Source organism: Oryctolagus cuniculus, chromosome 4 (genome assembly GCF_964237555.1).
Source record: "Oryctolagus cuniculus chromosome 4, mOryCun1.1, whole genome shotgun sequence".
Taxonomy (NCBI): Eukaryota; Metazoa; Chordata; class Mammalia; order Lagomorpha; family Leporidae; genus Oryctolagus; species Oryctolagus cuniculus.
In genome coordinates, this window is record NC_091435.1 from 104,693,518 (window position 1) to 104,719,684 (window position 26,167).

General features: G+C 36.9%; 1 protein-coding gene across 12 annotated transcripts in view; it reads right to left on the minus strand.

Moving 5' to 3' along the window:
• NAALADL2 (N-acetylated alpha-linked acidic dipeptidase like 2) overlaps positions 1 to 26,167 on the minus strand; it is a 1,435,315-nt gene that overhangs the window by 568,903 nt on the left and 840,245 nt on the right. For all 12 annotated transcript variants that reach the window (XM_070072500.1, XM_070072494.1, XM_070072497.1 and 9 more), the window contains one exon: positions 13,744 to 13,863. In XM_070072500.1, the coding sequence (XP_069928601.1) occupies positions 13,744 to 13,863 (120 nt within the window). The remainder of the gene's footprint in view (positions 1 to 13,743; positions 13,864 to 26,167) is intronic.

The window sequence follows — 26,167 nt, forward strand, 5'->3', positions numbered from 1 at the left end:
AATTGCTGTCCCTCAAAGCACGTTGAAGGAAATATACCACAAATATTAAAACTTAAATATGTTAACACATAATAGTGAACCCGATCTGCTTATCAATATTTCTGAAATTAATAAGCTGTGTGGATTCTTGCCACAAATTCAGAGAAGAATTCTGAATACTGGTTCAAATAGATCAGGCAGCATAGTAAGCTTTTTTAAACTTTTTATTCAATGAGAGAAATACATAGCAGAATGACAGTTTTAAGGGAGAAAGAAAAGTCTGGAAATTAAGTTGGAGCTACACGGAGCAGAGACCAGGCCAGGAATCACGTGCAGCAAGCGTTTGGTTATGAGCAGTTACTAGCAGTTTATCATGGGCAGGGAAGCAAAGGCAGAGAGAGTGTGGGCGGCCTGGAGCCCGAATGCTTGGGGCAACAAGGGGATCAGGGCAGTGAGGGGACATAAGGGGAAAAAGGGGAAAAAGAGGCCCAGGCCCACTGTGTTCCAGGCCTCTTATCCACTTCCAAAGGGGAGTAGTTAATTAGTCTGATCAGCAGGTGGGCATCCAGGTGTGGTCAGGTAGGGACATGCAATCACACAGGGGCGTGGTGAAAGTGCGTGGTCTTCCAGCTCACAAATCTAATCAATTTTATCTAATCTGCCTGTCTACATCAACACCACAGGAAGGCAAGGAGAGCTTCAGTTTGTTTTCTTTTTTATAAATAAAACTCCAATCCAGACACATCACATATATGGGAGTGAAAATTTCTATTTTTTTCTTCTTTTTTATTATTTCTTTTTTTATTCCCCCAGAAAACTTTTATTTAAGGTATCCAAACCTCATGCATCTCATAAATACAAATTTAGGAACATAGAAACAACTTCTTAGTAAGGAAAACTAGGATATAACACAATCATTGTCTAGCTATAATATAATTGGAAGAGGGAACAATTTCATTTTAATTGGCTAAAAATGCAAATTTGTTTTATGCGTTCCATTGTAAAAGAATGTTTGAGCTTGTAAAATTAATAAAACAGGATAAAGTTTGTATACACCAAAAATATATGGCAAAATAGAATGCCAAAACTATCTTTTTCTTAATAGAATAGAAATAAAATTTTGGATTGTATCACAGAGGTCTTAATATTCATAATATCATCACCAAGTTGTATTGTTGTTTAAAGATAAAGCAAAGAAATTATACCAGTCATTAATTTGGGATTGGAACAATGTCAAGTAAGCAAGGCAGGCTGGAACTGTAAGAGTTCTTCTTGCATTTCAGGTAATGATTCTTTTTTTTTTTTTTTTTTTTTTGGTCAGGCAGAGTTAGACAGTGTGTGTGTGTGTGTGTGAGAGAGAGAGAGAGAGAGAGACAGAGGAGAGAGTTATAGACAGTGAGAGAGAGACAGAGAGAAAGGTCTTCCTTCCGTTGTTTCACTCCCCTAATGGCCGCTATGGCCAGTGCTGCGTCGATCTGAAGCCAGGAGCCAGGTACTTCCTCCTGGTCTCCCGTGTGGGTGCAGGGCCCAAGCACTTGGGCCATCTTCCACTGCCCTCCTGGGCCACAGCAGAGAGCTGGACTGGAAGAGGAGCAGCTGGGACTAGTACCCAGCGCCCCAACTGGGACTAGAACCTGGGGTGCCGGCACCGCAGTCAGAGGATTAGCCTAGTGAGCCACAGCGCTGGCCATGATTCATTTTATATATGCAAAATTTATCCTATAACTGCTCAAAATTGTTTTTGTCAGATAATTATGGAATAAGTTTGATATGGCTAAATATGTATTTATGAAAAAGAAACATGTTAATTCTCTATTAAAAGGTAGGTAGGGATAGTAATTTTAATGACTAAAATAAAGGGATTTAGATATAAACAGAAAAAAATCACAACTGAAAATTGAAGAATATGATTTTATTTGAAGAATTTACTGATCATTCTTCCTTAATTGTGATTACTAGTCAAAATTTAAGTCTGCTTTACACTTATAGACATTATAGGCATCCAAACTTCCTAATACAAAATTGACTTAAAATGTTGGATTATTCACAGAGCTGGCATTGTGGTGCAGCAGATAAGGCCACTGCCTAGAATGACAGCATCCCATATGAGGACCCATTCATGTCTCTTCTGCTCCACTTCCAATCCAGCTTCTTGCTAATGCACCTGGGAAAAGCAGTGGCAGATGGCCCAAACCACCCAATGATGGCCCCTGCCACCCATGTGGGAGACCTGAAAGACGCTTCTGGCTCCAGTCTTGCCCAGCCCTGGCCATTGCAGCCATCTAGAGAGTGAACCAGGAAAGATCTCTGTCTCTCCCTTTCAGGTTGTAAGTCTTTCAAATAAATAAATAAATTTTTAAACAACAACAACAAAATGTTGGATTCTCCCAACAGTGATTAGAATGATTATTGTTGTGTCTTTAAATTTAGATTTTAGATGTTTGTAATATCCAAGGAATTGTATATTTCTTATTAAAGAGATTTATTATACTAAATTCTATTTTCATTTGTAATTTAAAATGCAATACGAGACAAAATACACAAAATAAAATTTATGTAAAGAATTAATGAAATTTAGAAATACAAATCTAGTAAATACGAAGTAATTTTTAAAACCCATAATAAGGGGCCAGTGCTGTGGTATAGCAGGTAACGCTGAGGCCTGCAGTGCCGGCGTCCCATAATGGCACCGGTTCTAGTCCTAGCTGCTCCACTTCTGATCCAGCTCTCTGCTATGGCCTGGGAAAGCAGAAGATGGCCCAAATCCTTGGACCCCTGCACCCTTGTGGGAGTCCCGGAAGAAGGTCCTGGATCCTGGCTTCAGATTGGCAAAGCTCTAGCCATTGCAGCTAATTGGGGAGTGAGCCAGCGGATGGAAGACCTCTCTCTCTCTCTCTCTCTCTCTCTCTCTCTCTCTGCCTCTCCTTCTCTCTCTGTGTAACTCTGACTTCCAAATAAATGAATAAATAAATCTTTGAAAAAAAAAAACCCTATAATATAATGGATTTTTTCAAACTCTTTATTATAAAAAACACAAAAGATTTATTTTACAGTATAAACTATAGACTCTAAAACTACCCCTGACAGTCCTTTTATTAACTATATACTTTCTGTTAAAAAGCAGCTTAATGAATGTTTGTGTTAATAAATATATATTAATAATTTCTAACTAAAATCTTTTATTGTATGTATATTTTTAAAACTTCAAATGAGAATTTTTATGCTTATATAAATAGATTAAGCTTTTCTAGTTTATTAAAGGTTAATTTGTAATAAAAATAGAAAGTATATTGAATGCAAGACAAGATAAAATACACTGTATAGATGCAATTCTAGTTACATACATTTTAGAAAGTAGTATCTTTTTCCCAACATAAATTTTCAATGATGTTTCTTTCTAGAAGTAATTCGAGCCTGCCTGCACACATTTTATAGCAGCATACTAACAAAATGCAAACTACAGCCTAGTATTCTTTATCAAATGTTTCTGAGCAAGATGATAATAATTATTTATTTTTATTAAAAGAAAATGTATTTTTTAAAAAGGAGAGACTTAGGTTTATATATATGAATAGCAATTAGACATCAAGTGTCTTAAAACTTTGTTAACACAGAACCAATGGTTTATTGCTCTTCTTTAGGTTTTTAACACCCATGTCACCTATGTAATATCAAGGCGATTGTGAAGGGAACCATGCAAAATCTCAGTTTCAGGACATTCTAAGTGCAAATACTAAATTTCAATATCACCACCATTCCCCAAATATATCTAAATCCTGACATCCTGAACTTTTACATAAATAGAGTGGTGCTATGTTAATGAGCAAATGATACAATCAGAGATTTTGACATGGTGACCACCCTGAAAATGAAATTCAAGTAGAACAATACAGTCCTGGTGAGATAATATTCTGACAGCACATAACCTTCAGGAAAAAAGAAGAGCTTGACTTTGAGTCTGTTTCTGCCATTCTTTCATCCTGCAATGGTTCACTATTTAAAACAGGTTACCCATTAAACACAGAGCAAACACAGAAGATTCCAAGGGCTGAGAAGGCTATCAATAGCAGGCAAAAATGGACATTTTAACCAGATACACACATGCACACATGCTGTACACACACAGAGAGAGAAATTAAAATGTGAAAGGATGGGTCAAGCACTGTATCAAACACTGTATCAAGCACTGTTAGGGTGAGTCCAAATAACTGCCAAAAAGTTAGAATATGTCAACAGCTTACTACTTCTGATATTACAGTGATATTATGGCTGTGATTCAAAAATGTCATGAAGAACTGGAATTACAATATGTTTATTTTAGCATGTAAAAGCCTCAAAATCCATGCAGTTTTCTCATACACACATTTTCAATGAACTTCTTCAAGACCTACTGTATGCATGAATTTCAAAATATTTGCAACAAAATAAATTTATCTTTTAATTCTATTTTCTTTGAACTCTTTGGCATGCCCTTGTATAATACCTGTCCAAAAAAAAAAAATGCCAAAACACGGGAAGTTAAGGAGTAAACTAGAAGGGTTCACTGCTCGTTCCTTTTCCTCCAATTTTCCATCTCCCTCTTTCATCTCTCTCCATTTCTTCTCTTTTTTTCTATTTGTTTCTTCCCCACCCATACCTTATCCCTTCCTCCTTGCTTTCTCTCCTTTCTTACTTTACATGATTCATTTAGTTAGGAGAAACAAAAGGCTCAGCATTTTTCTTACTTGTGTCAAACTTGTATGAACATAGAGGATTATTTATGATAACTACATTCCAATAAGATTTATGTAAAAGTCAACTCTTCTGATACATTATGTCATTTGTTATATTTTCATAATTTGAACAGGTACAAAAATGAAATTAGATTATATTATCATGCAAGTAAAACATAAGCATGGCATATAAATTTTGTAGTTAACACATGACAAACAAAATTCTTTGACATCTTTTAATCTTTTAAAATTTTAAAATTGATTTATTTGATAGGCAGAGAAAGAGAGGACAGTATAAAGTATTCCTATCTGTTGCTTCACTTCCCAAATACCCACAATAAAAGAGATTGGGAAGGGTTGAAGCCTGGAGCCTGAAACTCAATTCAAGTCTCCCCAAAAGGTGGCAAGAATACAATTACTTGAGACATCACTACTGCTCCCTGGATCTGCATTAGCAGCAAGCTGGAATAAGGAGCTGGAGATGGGTATTGAGCCCAGGTATTCTGATATGGAATGCAAGTATCTTAACTGGTGTCACAACTACTAGGATAAACACCGATCCCTTCATTTGATGTTAAGCCCTGAAAAAGATTATTAGATATAGAATCTGAAGGATTCAATTAGTTGTTCTAAATTCACTTTCTTCAAGTCTGATTGCTAAATGACAGAATAATGATATGATCTGAAGGCTTTTCACTGATATTTACAATTGAAATTATACTTCAACAAAAATACTTCCCTTTTATATAGAATTATGTAGTCTAAATCCTTTAGAAAACTTGCTTAAGCCAATCAGTAGAAAAGGAAAAGTATCCTGATTAAAAAACAACAGCATATTAGCTTTAAGAGCATAACCCATTGTGTTTTGATTTTGTGTTCTAGTCCTGACCAGGTGTTACATGAGAAATAAAGTAGCTCTGGAGTGTTAAAATTACAAAATATGGACATATTAGACTTTTGTAATTATTTCTGTTTGTGGGGTGCCTCATTAAATTATTCAGCAAGTGACATTATCAAGATAATGTTTTATTTTTGTTCATAAAATCCCATCAGAAACTGTCTTAAGACAGTTTGCTTCCATGTACAGAATCATACCTGAAAACATCATCCAGTGACACTGAATTAAACATTTGTTTTATCTTAAATATTCATAGAATGTCACCTACAGAGTTCTGCTAGTTCCTTCCATACCAGAGGAAAATCACAATGCATTCAGTTTCAACAGGAAACTATCTTCCTCCCATCTTCTCAGCCTCACTGTCGCATCACACAGAAAGCACACACATACCACACACACACACACACACACAGACACACACACATGCCCTACAAGTATATTATCTTAACAATATTGATCTTCTTTTCATTAACATTGTTGTACTAGACACCACATATTTTTTAAACTTACTACCTCAGGGCTGGCGCTGTTGCACAGCGGGTTAAAGACCTGGCCTGGGGTGCCAGCATCCTATATAGGCACCACTTCTAGACTTGGCTTTTCCTTTTCTGATCTAGCTCTCTGCTATGGCCTGGGAAAGCAGTAGAAAATGGTTCAAGTCCTTGGGCCCCTGCACCCATGTGGGAGAACCAGAGGAAGCTCCTGCTTCCGACTTTGGATCAGCTTGGCTCCGGCTGTTGCGGCCCTCTGGGAAATGAACCAGCGGATGGAAGACCTCTCTCTCCATCTCTACCTCTCTCTGTAACTCTCTCAAATAAATAAAATAAATCTTAAAAAAATAGTTTCATACACCCATATTTTAATTTTATGAAATGAAAACTTAAGTCCTACCATCTCTGACCTTCAACCATAATAGTGTTCTCTATAAGTTAGGATAAAGATAATGATTCTTTTGAACGCAGTTGTCACGGGGATTGAACAAATGTCCTCAGGGGGGAAAAAGAGGGACAGGAGTAAAGGAAACTTGCAGTAGACCTCAGCAGACATGAAAGGTAGGAAAATACTTCATGTGAAACTCGTTTTCAAAAGGAAGTTTTTTATTATTAATTACCTCAACTAACGATCTCTTAGTGATCTAGAACTCCATTCATAATATATTGATTGCAAATCACCAATATGTTTGTATTCACCAAAGTCACAACTCAATGCTTTCTGTTTAATTATTTTGTGGATTAAGTTGGGTTTTAAAGTTGAATGTAGATGCTCAATTTATAATAGTTCAATTTAAGATTTTTCAACTTTATGCTGATGTGAGACTGATACACATTCAGTAGAAACTGCAGCTTAGGGGCCGGCGCTGTGGCGCAGCGGGTTAATGCCCTGGCCTGAAGCGCTGGCATCCCATATGGGCGCTGGTTCTAGTCCTGGCTGCTCCTCTTCTATCCAGCTCTCTGCTATGACCTGGGATAACAAGGACTTGGGCCCCTGCACCCACATGGGAGACCCTGAGGAAGCTCCTGGCTCCTGGCTTTGGATCAGCATAGCTCTGGCTGTTGCAGCCAATTGGGGAGTGAACCAGTGGTTGGAAAACCTCTCTCTCTCTCTCTCTCTCTCTCTCTCTCTCTCTGTGTGTGTGTGTGTGTAACTCTGACTTTCAAATAAATAAATTAATTAAAAAAACCCTACAGCTTAAATTTTGAGTTTGATGTTCTCCTGGGCTAACAACACATTGTTTGTTATTCTTTCTTGATGCTGCACAGCGACAGTGAGCGGAAGTTCCCAGAGTGCTTTGCAATCTCAAGGGAAAATAAGTGTTCTGTGAAGCGGACTGTGTGGTTAAATTATGAAGCTCCACAGGTCAGGTATGTTCAGTGCATGCTTATCATGATATCACCCCAGTGTGAGTCAAGGAGCATCTGTAGTACAAAATTTACTTTTCTTTCTATTATATTATTCCTCCCTAATCTTAGGAAACAGCCTACTTGAAAGTATAAATATATATATCAGTTATTTCCCACCTCTCACTTTTCCCCCGGGCTCTTTCCAACAAGAGCAAGCTTCATGCATTTATGAGGTGGTGAAGTTACATGTTGGTCAAACAAGACACAGTGATATGCGGTTATGAAGGCCTTTGTCCAGAAGACATTTGCCTTTTATAGCTCTTATTTTTATTTATCTTATATATTTATTTACATATGTTTATCTGATGACATAGAAAATGCTTCATTTGTAGGAAACTGAAAAAATAATGTGGATACTTAGATCATTAAAATTGTTATTGTAAAGATGAAAAATGAAAGACTAATATTTATTAATCTCATAGTATGTGATAGAGAATACTAGGAATGGATATGTTTATTGCATTTATAAAAGTAGTTCTAGGATTTACAGATTTTTATGTATAATTCCCTATGTAAAAATGATATAATTAATCAAGATACATATTCATATGTAACTTTATTATTGCATATAAAATTGACTCATTCGGGGCAAGATATTTGGTATCCCTGTAAGTTGCCACTTAGGACACCCACATTTCAGATTGGTGTGCCTGGTTTGAGTCCTAGTTCCTCTGCTACTGATCCAGCTTCCTACTAACATGAACCCCAGGAGGCAGCAGGTAATGGCTCAAGTATTTGAGTCCCTGCCACCCATTTGGGAGACATGGATTGAGTTCTAGGCACACATTTGGGAAATGAAGCAGTGGATGCAGTATCTCTTCGTTTCCTCTCTCTCTGCCTTTCACATAAGATTTTAAATAAATAAACAAATAAAGTAAGCAAGCAAGTTTTGAGAAAAATTGACTCCTATATGGACCAACATGCGATAGGGAGGTACATAATAGCCTGGCCTCCCTCCACAGATCAATAGAAGTTACTTGATTTCTAGGTATCATGAGGTACACATGATTTTTAATTATTAGTATTGCACTTTTGTGTGTGTGAAAATGGAGATAAAGTGAAAGTCAAATATTTCTATTACATTTTGTAAAATAATTTGAATACTTGTGTGCTATTCAGCAACTTAGGTATTTGTGAGGGTATCACAGTCAACTTTACTATGTTGCAGACTGTCATTAAGATAAATCTGTCAATTATGACAAATGAAAGAATATTTTTTTCTTAAAGAACTAGAGTACTGTTCCATAAAATAAATGGCTATAAATACGTAACTTAAATAGATGTAAATCCTTTCCTCTAAGGTTTAAGTTAAAGAAGCTATGTCTGGAAGGAGTTTGGTTGACCCTTTTTGCCGCAAAAGTTGCCAGTGTCAAGGCATATATTTAAAATCCCTTTGCATTTCACAGTTCCTATTGCACAACGTGGGGATTTTCTCCTCAATCCCTTCCTAGAGTCTAAATTAATACATACATAGTATGTATGATAAAACTAATGAGATCTCTTCTTTCTCAGCTGCCAATTATTTTTCTACCCATATGAGGAGATAATTTAATATCACAATTATGCATTCCCTTTGCCCTCTCTATATCAGATGCAGAGATTCCCTTCCAAATTCAGTTTTCAACTATGATTTAGTAACTACTGCACAGTAAAATAAGATTAACTTTTCTCTTTACTCATTCAGCTGCCTGTTCCTAGACCAAATGCTCATTTAGAATTATGAATAACAATTGTGATTCACACAGGGGTCAGCTGGTCCTCTGCCTTTATTAACCTGCTATATTATCACATTACCTCACTTTTGAATTTCAGCCCCTGAATGTATTTGACAGCCAGGTGAACCAAGCTCGACTGTAACCATGTTTAATGCTCCTTTTCTTTACCCCCTACCAGTATTAATGAGTTCTTCTAAGTCTCTGAGACAATTCACAGAGAACAGAGATGGCTAGAATGGGATTTTAAAGGTTAAAGAGATGATTCCCTGTCTCCTTCCCTTAGAAGATAATGCCAAATGTGTGTCAAAGTTTGTCTTGACAGGGATTCTGACAGAATTTTTTCCCAAATCTATCTTAGGCCTATAAGAAAATTATCAATATTAAGATAGCAGGTTCTTGTTAATTGTGTCCCATTTTAGATAAACCACTAATTTACTGCTTTGTAGATATGGCCAAAAGGTTTCAAAATACCAATATTCTCTGAAGCAAATACAAGGAAACATTTGCTTTTTTTAAAATCCATTATGTATTGGTAAGGATTCTGAGTATGTATTTGGCTTGCAAGCATTATTAGAAAATATTTAAAGTGCCCTGGGGCCAGCATTATGGTGTAGTGGGTAAAGCTGCCACCTGCAACACTGCCATCTCATATGAGTACTGGTTCATGTCTGGCTGCTCGACTTCTGATCCAACTCCTGACTAATGCACCTGGTAAAGTAGTGGAAGATGGCTCAAATTCTTGGGCTTCTGCTACCCACAAGGGAGACCTAGAAGAAGCTCTTGGCTCCTAGCTTCAGCCTGGCTCAACCAATGCCCTTGGGACCATCTGAGAAGTGAACCAGCAAATGAGAGATTCTGTGTGTGTGTGTATATGTGTGTCTTTCCCTCTCCATCTCCTTCTCTCTGTAACTCTTTCAAATAAATAGAGAAATCTTTTTTAAAAAAATATAAAGTACCTTATTTTCAGTTGAATTTTTAAAGCATTGCTTCTGCATACAAAATAAATGGAAAGTGATTATAGCATCTTTAGAAATATTTCATAAAAATATTTTAGGAAATTTCTATATTTTAGAAAAGTATAAAGATGCAGAAATTAGCCATAACTTCATCATGCAAATTATACAGTCGACCCTTAACACATAATGTTTTAGTTACTGCTAAGGTGAACATACAAGATTCGTGGAATACATCCAAAGCAATGTTACTCTACCTTAAGAATATTCAAAGAGGAACATTCTTCCTCAGACACCTAGATGAAAACTCAGACTATCCCATTGTTTTCCTGATTATTGCTAATACAAATTTCTATAATTAACTTTAGTCACTAGTCTTAATAAACATTTATAATGATAATCTCATATCATGATCGAAATCCCACCTTGGATTTAAAATTTCTTTCTCCTATCCTTCCTCCAGTTCAGATCTGCTTTTTGAGAACAGATGAAGTCTCTTTTATTTCCCTCTCCATGCACTAACTGTGCACTTATCTCTGTGGTGTTAGATAGAGCTTAGAAGTAAGAGATCTAGCATGGAGGATTTTGACTTCATTTTTTCCTGCCCTAAGATAATTTATTTTCTTTGGGACTCAAAGATGTTTATGGATGCTTTTGGATTTTGTGAATACCTTCTTTTTTTTAACTTTTATTTAATGAATATAAATTTCCAAAGTACGATTTATGGATTACAATGGCTTCCCCCCCATACCGTCCCACCCACCCACAATTCTCCCCTTTCCCACTCCCTCTCCCCTTCCATTCACATCAAGATTCATTTTCGATTATCTTAATATACAGAAGATCAGCTTAGTATACATTAAGTAAGGATTTCAACAGTTTGCTCCCACACAGAAACATAAAGTGAAAAATAATAGATAATTTTTTAAATGATGATGAAATCAGATCAGACCTATTGTCATGTTTAATCCCAGTGAGAGTCAAGTTGGGAGTTGATAATTTCTTTTTTCTTTTTTTTTTTTTTTTTTTTTTTACAGAGGATCAGTTTAGTATGCATTAAGTAAAGATTTCAACAGTTTGCACCCCCATAGAAACACAAAGTGAAATATATTGTTTGAGTACTTGTTATAGCATTAAATCTCAATGCACAGCACATTAAGGACAGAGATCCTACATGAGGAGTAAGTGCACAGTGACTCCTGTTGTTGACTTTACCAATTGACACTCCTGTCTATGGCATCAGTAATCTCCCTATGCTCCAGTCATGAGTTTCCAAGGCTATGGAAGCCCTCTGAGTTCTCCGATTCTTATCTTGTTTAGACAAGGTCATAGTCAAAGTGGAGGTTCTCTCCTCCCTTCAGAGAAAGGTACCTCCTTCTTTGAAGACCTGTTCTTTCCACTGGGTTCTCACTCACAGAGATCTTTTGCCAGAGTGTCTTGGCTTTCCATGCCTGAAATACTCTCATGGGCTTTTCAGCCAGATCCAAATGCCTTTAGGGCTGATTCTGAGGCCAGAGTGCTATTTAGGACATCTGCCATTCTATGAGTCTGCTGAGTATCTCACTTCCCATGTTGGATCACTCTCCCCTTTATTTACTCCATTGGTTAGTGTTAGCAGGTACTAGACTTGTTTATGTGCTCCCTTTGACTCTTAGTCCTTTCATTATGATCAATTGTGAACTGAAACTGATCACTTGGAATAGTGAGATGGCATTGGTACATGCCACCCTGATGGGATTGAATTGGAATCCCCTGGTATGTTTCTAACTCTACCATTTGGGGCAAGTCAGCTTGAGCATGTCCCAAATTATACATCTCTTCCCTCTCTTATTCCCACTCTTCTTAATTAACTGAAACAGTCCCACACAGTTTTCTATTTCCAGACAAAAGCAACTTTAATCTCACCAGTCACTGACCCCGTGTATTACCAATCCAAGTATCAACTCCAGTGCAGGAAGGAAGGCAGAACACACAGGCCCATAACTGGTCCAGAGGAAACACACTTAAATTTTTCTGCTCCCAATACTGGGGATGCAGGCCAATTCCAATATAGATATTTCTTTTGAACTCATTTATTAGACGCCCAGGAGTCATACATTAAGTCTTCCATGTGGTACCACTGAAGTCTTAGTCATTGGACATATCGATAGATCTGTCCAAAATTCTTCCTCATAAACCTTTGACCCTCCAGTTCAAGTCTTTTATAAGCTAGATTTGAGTGAGAGACTTAATAATATTCTGACCTGCTTTCAATTATTTCTTTTGAAATCTTGATTTTTATTTTTTGTAGCTGGCTTGGAAAAGCCTACTCCTTTTAGTCCCGGTTGCTCCTCTTCCAGTCCAGCTCTCTGCTGTGGCCCGGGAGGGCAGTGGAGGATGGCCCAAGTGCTTGGACCTCTGCACCCACATTGGAGACCAGGAAGAGAGACCTGGCTCCTGGCTTCAGATTGGTGCAGCGTGCCGGCTGTTGCGGCCATTTGGGGGGTGAACCAACAGAAGGGAGACCTTTCTCTCTGCCTCTCTCTCTCACTGTCTATAACTCTACCTGTCAAATAAAAATAAAAAAAGAAAAATTATCCAGCAAAAAGTTACTATCCCTTCATAAAATATTTTTAACACTAACTTAAAATTCTGGCCAGTTATCTGTCAGCAGGCACTGATTTAAGTATAAGGGTGTCCTTGAAAGACAGTGAAGAACAGGCACTGGATGTTCTCTTGTTTCCTAACAGAGTGTGCCAACGAATTTCTAGACTTTTTTTTGGACCTGGGAATTATTATCAAAGCTCATTTAAGGTTGGATGTAGAGAAATCCAATATATCTTCAGAACCAGGGTGTTACAGTGACATAACTACACTAACCATTCTTTTTAAATACAAATAGGAAATGAAGTCAAAATGAGCAGCAGTGGTTGTCTACTGTGGTTCATTATCAGCCACTTATATTGAGCTGCTTCAATTATGTAAATGTATCTTGTGGATTAGTGTTAATAAACTTCTATTTAAATAAAATAAATCAAAATTCTGCTTCTCCTTAGCATTATTATATTTTAATTAAATCTCTGCACATAGCTAGTAACTGTGAAGTTATATAGTTGATAAAAATCAATCACTAAGGACTGTAAATCAGCGGGATTCTGGTCTAACATAAAGTACATGGTAGTCAGTTTTGATAACGGATATTCACATATGTCACAACAAGTGGACACTGTAGTTCTATTTTTAGCCTTTCAGATAGGTATCATTATAAAAAAAAGTATGCCAATCTCATTGAGGTCCCGAAAATTCATCAGTATGTAGCTTAAGTTATCTCCTGTTTTAAGGAATAAAGACATTAATTTTGTTGCTTAAAGATCTTAATCTAAAATGCTCAGTTCCAGAAAACCCATCTTCCTGTAATACTTGCTGCATCTTTCTGAGCTCCATGCTTTTTATTCTGTGTGTGTTTGTCCATTTCTCTCTCCTCTCTCTTTCTCTCTCTTACACATACCAGGTTGACAGGCTCCATGCTCACAGAGGAACATAAATCCAACAAAACAAAGCAAAATAATGTCCATACTACCACTGAATAATAGACATTGGACCAACCTTATAAAGGAGTGGCAATTTTCCTAGTTTCAGGAGTGCAATCTGATTTGTTGTATTTTTCATTTTTTTAATCCTTTTTAAGTCATCTGCAGTTCCATAACTCACATCGATGACTCCAGCCTGAAAATAAGAGAAAGAGAAATAAAAAGTTGGAGGAGGGAATTATAGCTAATTGTCTAACTAGTCATAGTAATTTAAGGTTCAAAAGAGAAATAATTCTATACCTTATCCTATACCAATCACCATAAATGTTTTTTCAGGGTACATCAATTTTCTAGTCACTCTGGAAAAAGTGTTAGTCATTTTTGCTTTGCTCTCTTTCATCTAAACAAATTATAAATTTAATTCATTTGTCTAACAGGCCATCATGTTTGGTTTATTCCACATTCATATTTTGGGAACACAAGTCATATTTCAAAACATTGCTAGATTAATTTCCTAAAGATTCAAAAACAGAGAGAGAGATCAATCGATCGATCTACCTTTCAAATAAATAAATCTTTAAAAAAAAAAGTTATCCTAAGAATTAGGATATAATTAGGATAGCTACTGACATAACACTTCACATCAAAGGGCTATTTGGAAAAAACCATAGCCTCATTCCAAAAACAGCAGAAAAGGTACTTGATACTACTCATTAGGGAAAAAATGAGATCATTAAGTTTTCTATATGATGGAGAACAGATAATTTGAAGTACCAGTTAACAGTATATTCTTGAAAAAAAATAGAAGTCATTTTAAGTTATGAAAGAAGAAATAACCAATGCCATTAATATGAAAAGAATATTGTTTTGGGAGTTCAGGCCATTAATTTAAAATCAATAACATATATTTGAAGGAAAAATGTGAAATTATGACTTATAGACTATATGTCTAGATAACAAAAAATGAAAAACTAGAATTGATTTAATTATTCAAAGTTAAGAAAAATAGCTAGATGTGAGGTAAATATGAAATAGTTAAGTACATTCTTTGAAAATACTTAAAATTATATAAAAATTTTCTAGCATCTTAAAAACAGTAAATTAAAAATATATAAAATGCATGTACCCAGTATTTTATCAGTTTTATTAAAATTGTTTTATTTATTGTTAAACTATATGCCTTTGTTTAAAAATGCATATGAACAATAAAAATTGTAAATAAAATGTGTTCTTAGAGAAATTGAACAAAATTTTGTGTCACTTTTAGTCCTATATGAATGTGTATTTGATTGTTTTGCATAGTATAAATAATATAAGTATTTCTCATCTTTTGTTTTCACTGAACAGTACCATGAGCAGTTTTCCATGGCTAATTTCCTATCACATGTCCATACGGTAATTCTATTTGACATTTACTGATAAACATTGGATTTGTCAAAAAAAAAAAAAAAAAAAGATTCAAAAACAATCATACCATTTTCAGGCTTGAAAAGAATTCAACAATTCTTTATTGTTCTACAAATAAAATGCAAAATCTTCTACTTGCAAGTCATTATGTATGGACAGCTACTCAAATTGGGTGCATAGCCAGCTGTGAATGACAGCCCCCTGGGCTCTGCAGGACACAACCTGTACAGCCACATGTGCCAGCCTGACATTCCAAGACTTTAGAACATGGTCCTTTAAAAAATATTTATTTGAAAGGCAGAGTTACAGATAGAGAGAAAAAAAAATCTTTCATCAGCTGATGTACTCAGCAAATGGCTGCAATGGCCAGAGCTGGGCCAATCCAATCCCAGGAGCCAGGAGCTTCTTCTGCATCTCCCACCTGGTGCAGGAGTCCAAGTCCACAGTGCTGGCCCTTGGAACATGGCATTTAATTATCATTTCTGTTATATTTCCCACTACTTTCTCCACAATTGTATTCTATATCAATGTTACCCATTTTTAAAAGTCCCTTTTTGTTAATGCAAAAATCTCATGGCTTTCTGGAAATTCTAACAGAATCCTCCAATGTAGTTATCCCTTTCTTGTCTTTGAAAAGCTGAAATGCAGGTTCTAGCAAATACACATTCCCACAAGCCAATATGATTCCTTCCCACTTTTCTTCTTATAATTTCTATTTTAAAATAATAATTGTGGGATCTGCATTGTGGCATAGGGTATAAAGCTGCAGCCTACAATGCTGGCATCTCATGTGGGTGCTGGTTCATGTCCCAGTTACTCTACTTCTGATCCAGCACCCTGCTAATGTGCCTGGGAAAACAGAATAGGATGGCATGAGTGCTTAGGCCTTTGCACCTATGTGAGAGACTTGGAAGAAATTCCTGGCTGCTGGCTTCAGACCAGTCCAGCTCTGGTTGTTGCCACCATTTGGAGAGTGAACCAGTGGATGGAAGATCTCTCTCTCTTTGCCTCTCCTTCTCTCTCTCTGTAACTCTGCCTTTAAAATAAATAAATAGCTTAATAATAATAACAATAAAACAATAATAAAAAGCTTAATAATAATAACTGATACACTTTCCAATGATTATAAAATGTGCCATTTCAAATTACAGCATATATTCTTAGAAATATTGATAAAAAAATAGTGGTGACAAACAGAAATAGAGATGGAGAATTTAGGCCTTTAACTTTCTTCCCTCCTCTGTTGGAACAAACGCACCTCAATCAGTTTTATTATTTGCACAAAGGGATTTCCATTCAATAATTCTGTTTCTAAAGGAACATATGGATATCTCCAAGAGATGAGTAATTTAACTGTTGGAGAAAACATTTCTAGCATAAAATATTTCTTTAGCTATCACATTCACATGTATTTCTAAAAACTCTACTCATATATTAAGGTCTATTTCAATTGCTACCTATATGATAAATTGTATTTTGCTACTGCCCAATAATAAATGAACTCTCTTTACTTTGAATCCCAAAGTAGTCTGTTTCTTCTTTTCCTCTAGGACTTCATTGGACCATCCCTTACGTATCTACTAGTTTCAATTTCTAGTACAAGGAAACGTGTTGGTGAAGGGGCTGCACTGCACTTGTTCTCTCCCAGTTGTCTGGTATATGGTATTGAGCTTTTGGTCTTGAATTGAAATGATTGTAGCTTATAGAATATCACTAAAAAGTGAAGTTGTAATTTCAATTGGATTTGCCAAGAAAATGTAATTGTTAAAACTACTTCTGTAGGCCGGCACCATGGCTCACTAGGCTAATCTGCCTGCGGCACCAGCACCCCGAGTTTTAGTCCGGTTGGGGTGCCGGACTCTGTCCCTGTTGCTCCTCTTCCAGTCCAGCTCTCTGCTGTGCCCCGGGAGTGCAGTGGAGGATAACCCAAGTGTTTGGGCCCTGGGAGACCAGAAGGAAGCACCTGGCTCCTGGCTTCGGAACAGCGCAGTGCGCCGGCCACAACGTGCCAGGCCTAGCGGCCACACAACAGAAAAAGGAAGACCTTTCTCTCTGTCTCTCTCTCTCTATCACTGTCTAACTCAGCCTGTCAAAACAAACAAACAAACAAACAAAAAAACTGCTTCTGTCGGGGCTGGCGATATGGTGCAGCAGGTTAACGCCCTGGCCTGAAGAGCTAGCATTCCATATGGGCGCCAGCTCGAGACCCGGCTACTCCACTTCAGATCCAGCTCTCTGCTATGTACTGGGAAAGCAGTGGAGGATGGCCCAGGCCCTTGGGCCCCTGCATTCACGTGGGAGACCTAGAGGAAGCACCTGGCTCCTGGCTTCAGATTGGCGCAGCTCCCACCCTTGCAGCCAACTGGGGTGTGAACCAGCAGACTTCTCTCTATCTCTCTCTGCCTCTCCTCTCTTTGTGTAACTCTGACTTTCAAATAAATAAATAAATCTTTAAAAAAAAAAAACTACTTCTGTCAGAACGGTTTTTCATTACAATTCCCTTCCTAATAAAATGTGATTAAATTAGTGCTTTGGCATCATTTTTTAGTTTTCTGATGATATTACCATATAAATAAGTGATCTATGATTATAAAAGTCTTATTAAGTAAATGATTGTATAATGTTAATGATTGCATTGCAAAATGAAAGAATTCATATTTTTCATTTTCTAAGCATCCAACTAATTATTTCTGATTCAAAGACAGCATCTTAAAAAAGGGCTATTACTCAATTTTGTATATTATAGAACATATTTTTCATACTTAGTAGAGAATAAAGAAATGCTAGTATGTTTGGGTACATACTAGAAAGGTATAGCAGATACAAAACATCAATTCTGAAATAAACATTTACATAATGGGAAAATAGCAATAGCTTTGACAATGAATTAAAAATTAAATTTCAAATAGTATTTCAACTCATATATCAATAGCACTTGTCAATAAATCATTTTAGCAGGTAAGTGTTTTGAGGCATTGTTGCATAGCAGGTTATGCACAGGATGCCTCCTGTGAAGATGGCATCCCATAGGCACCAGTTTGGGTCCAAACTGCTAAACTTCCAATCCAGCTCCCTGGAGTGTGGCTAGGAAAGCAGTAGAAGAGGTTCCAAGCATTTGAGTCCCTGCTACCCAGGAGGGAGACCTGGATGAGGCTCCCAGCTCCGGGCTGGCACTATTGCAGTCATTTTGGGGAACAAACCAAATGGACAAGTGGACAAAAGGCTCTCTCTCTCTCTCCCCCAACATCCCCACTTTTTCTCCCTCAATAACTATTACTTTCCAAACAATAAACCTTTTTAAAAAGTTTTTCCCCCACAAAAAATATTTTTCAACATAAGCATCATTATATCAATATATTTGGGCTTATGTACTTTGAAGCTATGAACTAAAAATCAATAATGATGTGATGGCTTGACAGATGATAATAAAAAATGTATCTGTTGTCTTCAAACAATGCCTCTGAAGCAAGCCTTTCTGAAATTCTTTCCTATTTACCTTCAAGCCAGCTGAAAATAACAGCTGCAAGAAAGCACACTGAATTTTTCTGAAGCACAAATCAATATACAATGATATGATAAAATGTCAAACCATTTCTTTCCACATAGTCTTGTTGGTACAATGAACCTCTTTTATTGCATTTATTTTGTCACACTAGAAAACTGTCCGCTCAATCAATTGGGGCACTATGTTTAATTTATGTCCAAATGACAAGGTTTAAGTCACACTGTACTGGTGTCTATGAGAAATGTTGAATGAGTAGGAACCTGGGTGATTGAATTACTCACATTATGTGTACTGTAGTCTTCCAATGAGAACTCCCATAACACAGAGGAGACAGTGATAGAGGTATAATGTTACATGGAATTTAGATTCTTTTTATTTTTACAAAAAATAACTAGTTTATTTAAATCTATGTATCGGGGCTGGCACTGTGGCATAGCAGGTAAAGCTGCCAGCTGCAGTACCTGCATCCCATATGGGGGCCAGTGTGAGTCCTGGCTGCTCCACTTCTGATCTGACTCTCTGCTACAGCCTTGGAAAGCAGTAGAAGATGGTCCAAATGCTTGGGCCCCTGAACCCGCATGGGAGACCCAGAAGAAGCTCCTGGCTCCTGGCTCCTGGCTCCTGGCTCCTGGCTCCTGGCTCCTGGCTTTGGATCGGTGCAATTCCAGACATCTGGGGGAGTGAACTAGCAGATGGAAGACCTCTCTCTCTCTCCCTGCCTCTGACTCTGTAACCTTACCTTTCAAATAAATAAATATTTTTTTTAAAAGTCTGTGTGCTAATTTTTATTTAAATTTTATAATTTTTGAGCACAGAACAGGAATATAAAACAACAAAAGTGAAAAGGAAACAAGAAATTGTATCCCATGTTAAAAAAGAAATCAAACCATTGGGATGACAATGGGGGGGGCACATAAAAAATTAGAATAAGATTGGCACCACTTAAAATTTATATTTATCATGGTAAGATATATGGTGAGAAGGAATCATAACCTAGACAAGTAGCAATGACTAAAAAACCAAACCGTAAAAAACTGTGTTCCACATGCAACTGGTTCTCTGGTTTTTCATCTAAGTGCCACCAATTACCAAAATTATTAAATAACAATGACAGGAATCTGACTGTACTCTGCTTCATCTTCTGAAACCACAGCAGGGAGGTTACCCTCTTCTTGTTTAAATATGGTGCCATACAGTGTTAAAATGAATAAATGATTCAGACATTATTATTAAGGATATGCTAACTGGTTTCCAATTTTATAGTGTAGAAATCCAATGCTAAAACAAACTTCAAGCTTGTTAAATAAAGAAGATGAGAGCATTTAATGAGGTACAATTCTTATGGGTGAAAGGGCCCCAAGTCTTTGAGCCATCAGCTGCTGTCCCAGGGACTTTATTTAGTAGGAAGCTGGATCTGAAGCAGAGCAGCTGGCACTGGAACCTGAGCTCTTATATGGGATGCATAATTGGGCAGCTGAGATATGAGGGAAAAGTTGACAAATGGCGGAGAAATAAACCAGATGGATCTTTGCGGGGAGGGGGGGGTGCATTTCTAATAAGAGAGAGCACTAAAAGCCCAAACTCTAGGTGACAGCATACATGGCATGACACAGCCAGTTTCTGGGGTTGACCCAAGAGGAGAATGGAGATAAGTACTAGTGTTGGCTACATAATTTGTAGGACACTGTGCAAAATGAAATACAAAATCATTTTTTCAAAAATTCTGAATATTTTAAAAACACTGACAGAACAGCCTTAAACCAAGCAGTAGTGGAAGGCGACTATTCTAAGTATAAGACCCAGTGCAACTCCATAGTTTACATGCCCCTGAAACAAGCTCTGACTAAAAAGATGAGGTTGTGGATCAGTATAGAGAGAGGATCATGCAGGTCATGAAAGGTCATGTAAGAATTTTATTATCATTGACATTGGGAACCAATGATCTAATTCACTGCTGTGTCTTAAAATCTTCATTTCTCTAATGACAACACTGAGATGCAGATAATTTTATTTAGTAGCCCAAGGTTAGACTGCTAGGTTTTTGTAGAATCAGTTTCTCATCATCTCTGCATTCCTCAAAAGGGGCACCAACCTTCTACTCACTTTTCATCTTCTTACCTGTCACACCTGCTTTCTCTTTGGAGAAGATGGGCAGAATTGATAATGGTGTAGACATACACATGTGGTTAGGAATCTGGGCTACAGAGTCCGATTATCTATGTTTCAATTACCATTCTACTATTTAGAAGCTATCTGACTGTGAGTATGTTACTTAACATCTCTCTGCCTAGATTTATTCATTTGTAAGTTGGAAATGATATTATTAACCTAGCTCTCTTTGAGCTGTTGTCAGAATTAAAGGGAATAATGATCATATAATACTGAGAATAATGTTGAGTATATTGAATGCACTTTAAAATTTTGGTATTGATGATGGTGGTGCTCTATATTTCAGTAACTGAGCAAAAAGTCCATGTATTGATTTATCTATTATTTATATCTTTGTACCAACTTCTAAGACATCCATAGTTATTTTAACCAATTTCATCTCATTGCAGCCTCCAAATACAAAACTCTGTCTCTCAAAGTGATTTATGTCCCTCTTTTACAGCATGAAGTACTGTCATGTTTGAAAACATACAGTTATATGCATTCATTCATTTACTTATTTTATTGAGTGCCTTCCATGAAGCAAGAATTGTGCTTGGTGCTAAAGACAGAAAGATGACAGAAGGGTGTTGTTTAAGCCCCCATTCTACATTTTGTTATGGGAATCTCAGCAGACTCTCAAAGGCCAATTCTGTGATATTCTGGGTTTTAGCTTCTTGGATGAGAAAAGGAATTTGAGCAGCTGATGGCTCAAAGACTTGGCGCCCTTTCACCCATAAGAGACACCCAGATGAACTCCTAGCTCCCAGATTCAGCCTGGCCCAGCTCCGGCTGTTGTGGGTATGTGGGGAATGAATCCACAGATGGAAGATCTCCTTCTCTCTGTCTTTCAAATTAAATGCGTCTTGTAAGACTCTAAAAATATGACACTCTTTGAAAAGTCACTTTCCTCTTGCTTTCCACCAACAACATCAGCAGTAAAGCTTTTAAAGACAATACCTAACGGGCTAGATATTAGCTTCCAGGACATAAGATTATGAAAGTTATTTTCCTGGATAATACAGGAATAGAGAGACCACCCTGACCACCCTGAGCAGAATCAACAGAAGAGTAATTATTTAAAAAAAAAAAAAAACAAGAACTGTCATTTCCTATGGTCAGTGAGACAAAAAAAAAAAAAAAAAAAAAAAGAACAATCATTGAAAGTAACTAAATCAAAGAATTGTCCATTGAGCAGTTGATAATATTCTGAATTCCAAATTGGGGAACACTCCAGTGCCACATTTTCCTTTTACCTTGAGGTAGCAAAAATTATTCATCCTTATGAAATGATTAATGCTTTGCAATTGTTCAGACTTGACACTCACAACCAAATCAATCACTCCAAGTCCTCTTAGTTCCTCTCTAAGAGAAACTAAGAACGTACAGAAAACCTGAAAAGCCTGCTTCGATGAAAATAGTAATTTTCTTCTCAAATTCAGAAGTGATAAACCCAAGCATTTCTGATAGTGACAGGATACAATATTATCACAAGTACTGTTCATCTAAAATTTTTCTTTAGAAATTTACTACTATAATACATAATCTGGCTTTAGGATTATCTTCAAATTGAAGTGCTTATATATATCAAAATGATCATCCATGTTAATCTTTTTCATTTCTAAAAAGCATTAGAGGGGCTGGTGCTGTGTCACAGTAGGTTAATTCTCCACCAGCAGTGCTGGCATCCCATATGAGTTCCAGCTCTAGTCCCGTTGTTCTTCTAATCCAGCTTTCTGCTATGGCCTGGGAAAGCAGTGGAAGATGGCCCAAGTGATTGGGCCCCTGCACCTGCGTGGGAGACCTGGAGGAAGCTCCTGGCTCCTGACTTTAGCCCAACTCGGACCACTGGGGCCATTTGGGGAATGAATCAGTGGATGGGAGACCTTGTCCTCTGTCTCTCTCTCTCTCTGTCTGTAATTCTACCTCTCAAATAAATAAATAAATAATCTTAAAAAATAGCATTAGATATGTTACCTATAAATATTTAAAATTTAGAAAGTTTTAAGCATTTTTTAGCCCTTCTTTTTTAAGTTCACTCAAGGGCTTTCCACCATGGACATCACAAAAATCACAATATACTGAAGAATGGTTTCAATGTTGTTTCTTCCTTCTCCTGTGATACACATCATTAATCAATGATTACATTTTTAAAATCCTTCTCAAAATACTATTTTAGCTAATTAAGGGGTGGCATAAGCAGAATAGATATTTAAAATATTCAATAATTAGCACAGCTCAAGTATTAACCAGTTAAAATGGACTCCCAACCAATCAGAAAAGACATAAGCTAGTAACCTAACTGGGTACATCCAAACAGAATTCAGCATTAAGCAAGAAACACAGTCTGTTTTGTTGTCTTTGTTGTAAAAGATCAGATAAAGGGGTAGCTTCTCAACCTTATCACTTTTTCTTTACTAAACTGTAAACACTGGCTGAAAAAATTGTTAGAACAGTATACTAAATGGCAATGATTATGGCACAGTAAACATGTTTCAGTGGCAGAGAAAGCAATGATAAGTCAGTTACTGCTTGTCTTGGCATTTAGTAATTATTGAATAAAAATGCAAAAAGTCTTCAGTTTTACAGTCAAACATACAGTGCACATACATGTAAATTATGAGAGAATTAAGTTGAAATATTATAATATAGGAATTTAACCAAACTGAAATACAGTTCTGCCAGGATTCCACTTTGATATTTTAAGTCTATAGTCTGCAAAGTCAAGAAACAACATGATGCACACTTACAAGATTATATGTTAGATTAAGAAAATATAGATAACCAGGCAGAAAAAAAAATCCTATGTTTTCCAGAATTTAATAGATAGTCTCTTAAAGACAATTTAGCTATTCACTTGTATTATTTGGCCAATATTTAAAAAAAAAACACAGTCAGTGAAAATATCTTTGCATTTAGCTATGATAGCATTTTAAAAGATAAAAAAAAATTTGTTAAAGAGGTTATGAAAACCATGTAGAAAATTAGAAGGATAAAAAAAAAACAGAAGACAGAATTATAAACACCCAAGTAAAAGAGTAAGTGAAATTCATTTAATTTTCCAATAATATGTCACATCACAATTTCTAAAGATATTGAGGAAATTGAGTTAGAACAGTTCCATCTCAAATTATTGACTTTCTTTTGTGGAGAGAGTCCCCAAAAAAGTAACAAAACTCAATTTTGATATGCCCTGAAGATAATACAGCACAGGTGAGGAAATATAGGGTGATGAAGAATTGCTTTAATAAGGAAGTCATGGAAGACATTAAAGATCACAACCAAATGATAAGAAGCCATGTACTGAGCTAGAAAAGAATTTTGTAGGCAAACAGAATCCCTGAGAGAAAGAAAAACTCTACCAAATGAAAGAGACAGCAGGCATGTCCAAAAGTAAAACAAATGGCAGGAGTGTGGTACTGTAGTTAAGAGGCCACTTGAGAATTCACATCCATATTGGAGTGCCTAACTAGAGTCCCAGCTCCTCTATTTCCTATCTGTCTTCTTGTTGTACACTCTGGGAGGCAGCAGATAATGAATCAAGTGCTTAGGTTCTTGCCACTCATGTGGAAGACTCAGACTGAGTTCCAGACTCCTGTATTTAACCTGGCCAAGCCATGGCTTGTTGTAGGCATCTGGGTAGTGAGTGAGTAAATGGGAGATCTTGCCTGGTCAGTCTCTCTGTCTCTGTCTCTTTGCTTATCAAATATAAAAATAAATATTAAGCAAAACCTGACTTGTAGGTTTTAGATTTTCTTATAGGGATGTGACCTTGGATAAGAATATAATTTTGAGAAATTAATTAATGAATATGAGAGTAACAGCTAGTATATATAAGGTTTAGTTGCAAGAGGTGATATGCTGATTTGCTTGTTATTTTTTACAAAAAGGAGGCTTAAGAATGATTATAGGGGCAGACATTTGGCCTAGTGGTTAAGACACTGGTTAAGATGCCCATCTCCCACATCAGAGTCTCTAGGTTTGACTACTAGTTTTGCTCCCAATTTCAGCATCCTTCTAATGCAGATCTCAGAGGCAGCAGGTGATGAGAGATGGGTCCCTCTCATACTTGTGAGAGAAGAAGACTGAGTTCCTGGCTCCTGGCTTTGGCAAGGCTTAACATCAGCTACTGCAAACATTTGGGGAATGTACAGCATGATGGGGACTTTCTCTTTCCATTTCTGTCGTCTCTTCCTCTCTACTTCTCAAATAATAAAATTTTTAACTTTACAAAGAATTTTTTTGAAGATTTACTTATTTGAAAGGCAGAGATAGAGTCTGAGAGATATAGAGAGTGATAGAGAGAGAGACAGAGACAGAGAGAGACAAAGACAGAGAGATATCTTCCATCTGTTGGTTCACTCCCCAAGTGGCCACAATGGCTGGAGCTAGGAGGCAGCCAGGAGGCAGCCAGGAGCCAGGAGTTTCATCTGGGTCTCCTACTTGGGTACAGTGGCCAAGTATTTCAGCCGTCCTCTGCTGCTCTCCCAGGTGCACTAGCAGAGAACTGGATTGGACTTGGAACAGCTAGGACTTAAACCAACACCCATATGGGATGCCATCACTGCAGGTGGAGGTTTAACCTTCTTTGCCACAGTGCCAGCCCCTCAAAAAATGTTTAAATATTAAGGAAAAGATATAACTCCATCTGATCAAAAACCAATAGGAACAAATGCAATGCAATATATATTGAGAAAGCAGATGCATTCTTTTCCAATATGAGAATGAATAAACTAGTGTAAAAGAGGTTACTTCTACTACATTTATATAGTCCAATAAGCATCAGCAATAATTGATCATAGGTTTATGCAACTGTATCATCATTCTATGTTTAACATATTCAAAGTATTTCTCATGCAGTAAACTAGAAATATGACTCTTTCAAAATAACTAAATAAATAAACAATAGCATTCAATGATTTACTTCAAAGAGAAGCACACTGGAATGAAGTTCAAAAACCCAATCATCCCTCCTGGGGTGAGGAGTGAGGACAACCCTGGAATATGTTCCCTGCATTAAAAGACCAGGTAGAGAGATGGTTATTTGAGCAGCATCACTGAAGATCAATAGTTACTATGTACTACAAAATGCCGCAGGATCCAGAAGTATCACAGATAATTGACGAAATTTTTAGAAAAGAACTTTCTTCTTGATCTTCCATTAGTGATGTTGATAAGGTAAGATCTTCCTGTCTGTCCTTCTCAAAACTGGGGAATCTGAAGGAAACATCCTGTGCCATTTCAACCCTGTGATTGATATTTTAGTGGGTTCTGGGCCATCAATGGAAAAGATAGGGGGCCTGAAGTAGACTCTAAAAACACTCTCTACTCCACAGCTGCGCTTAGCTCTGTCTACTCCACCCTAATATTGTGGCTATGCTTAAATTGGCAACCTAGTCCTTTATTTCTTGCTGAGCACTGGGGAGTTCTATGTTAGCAA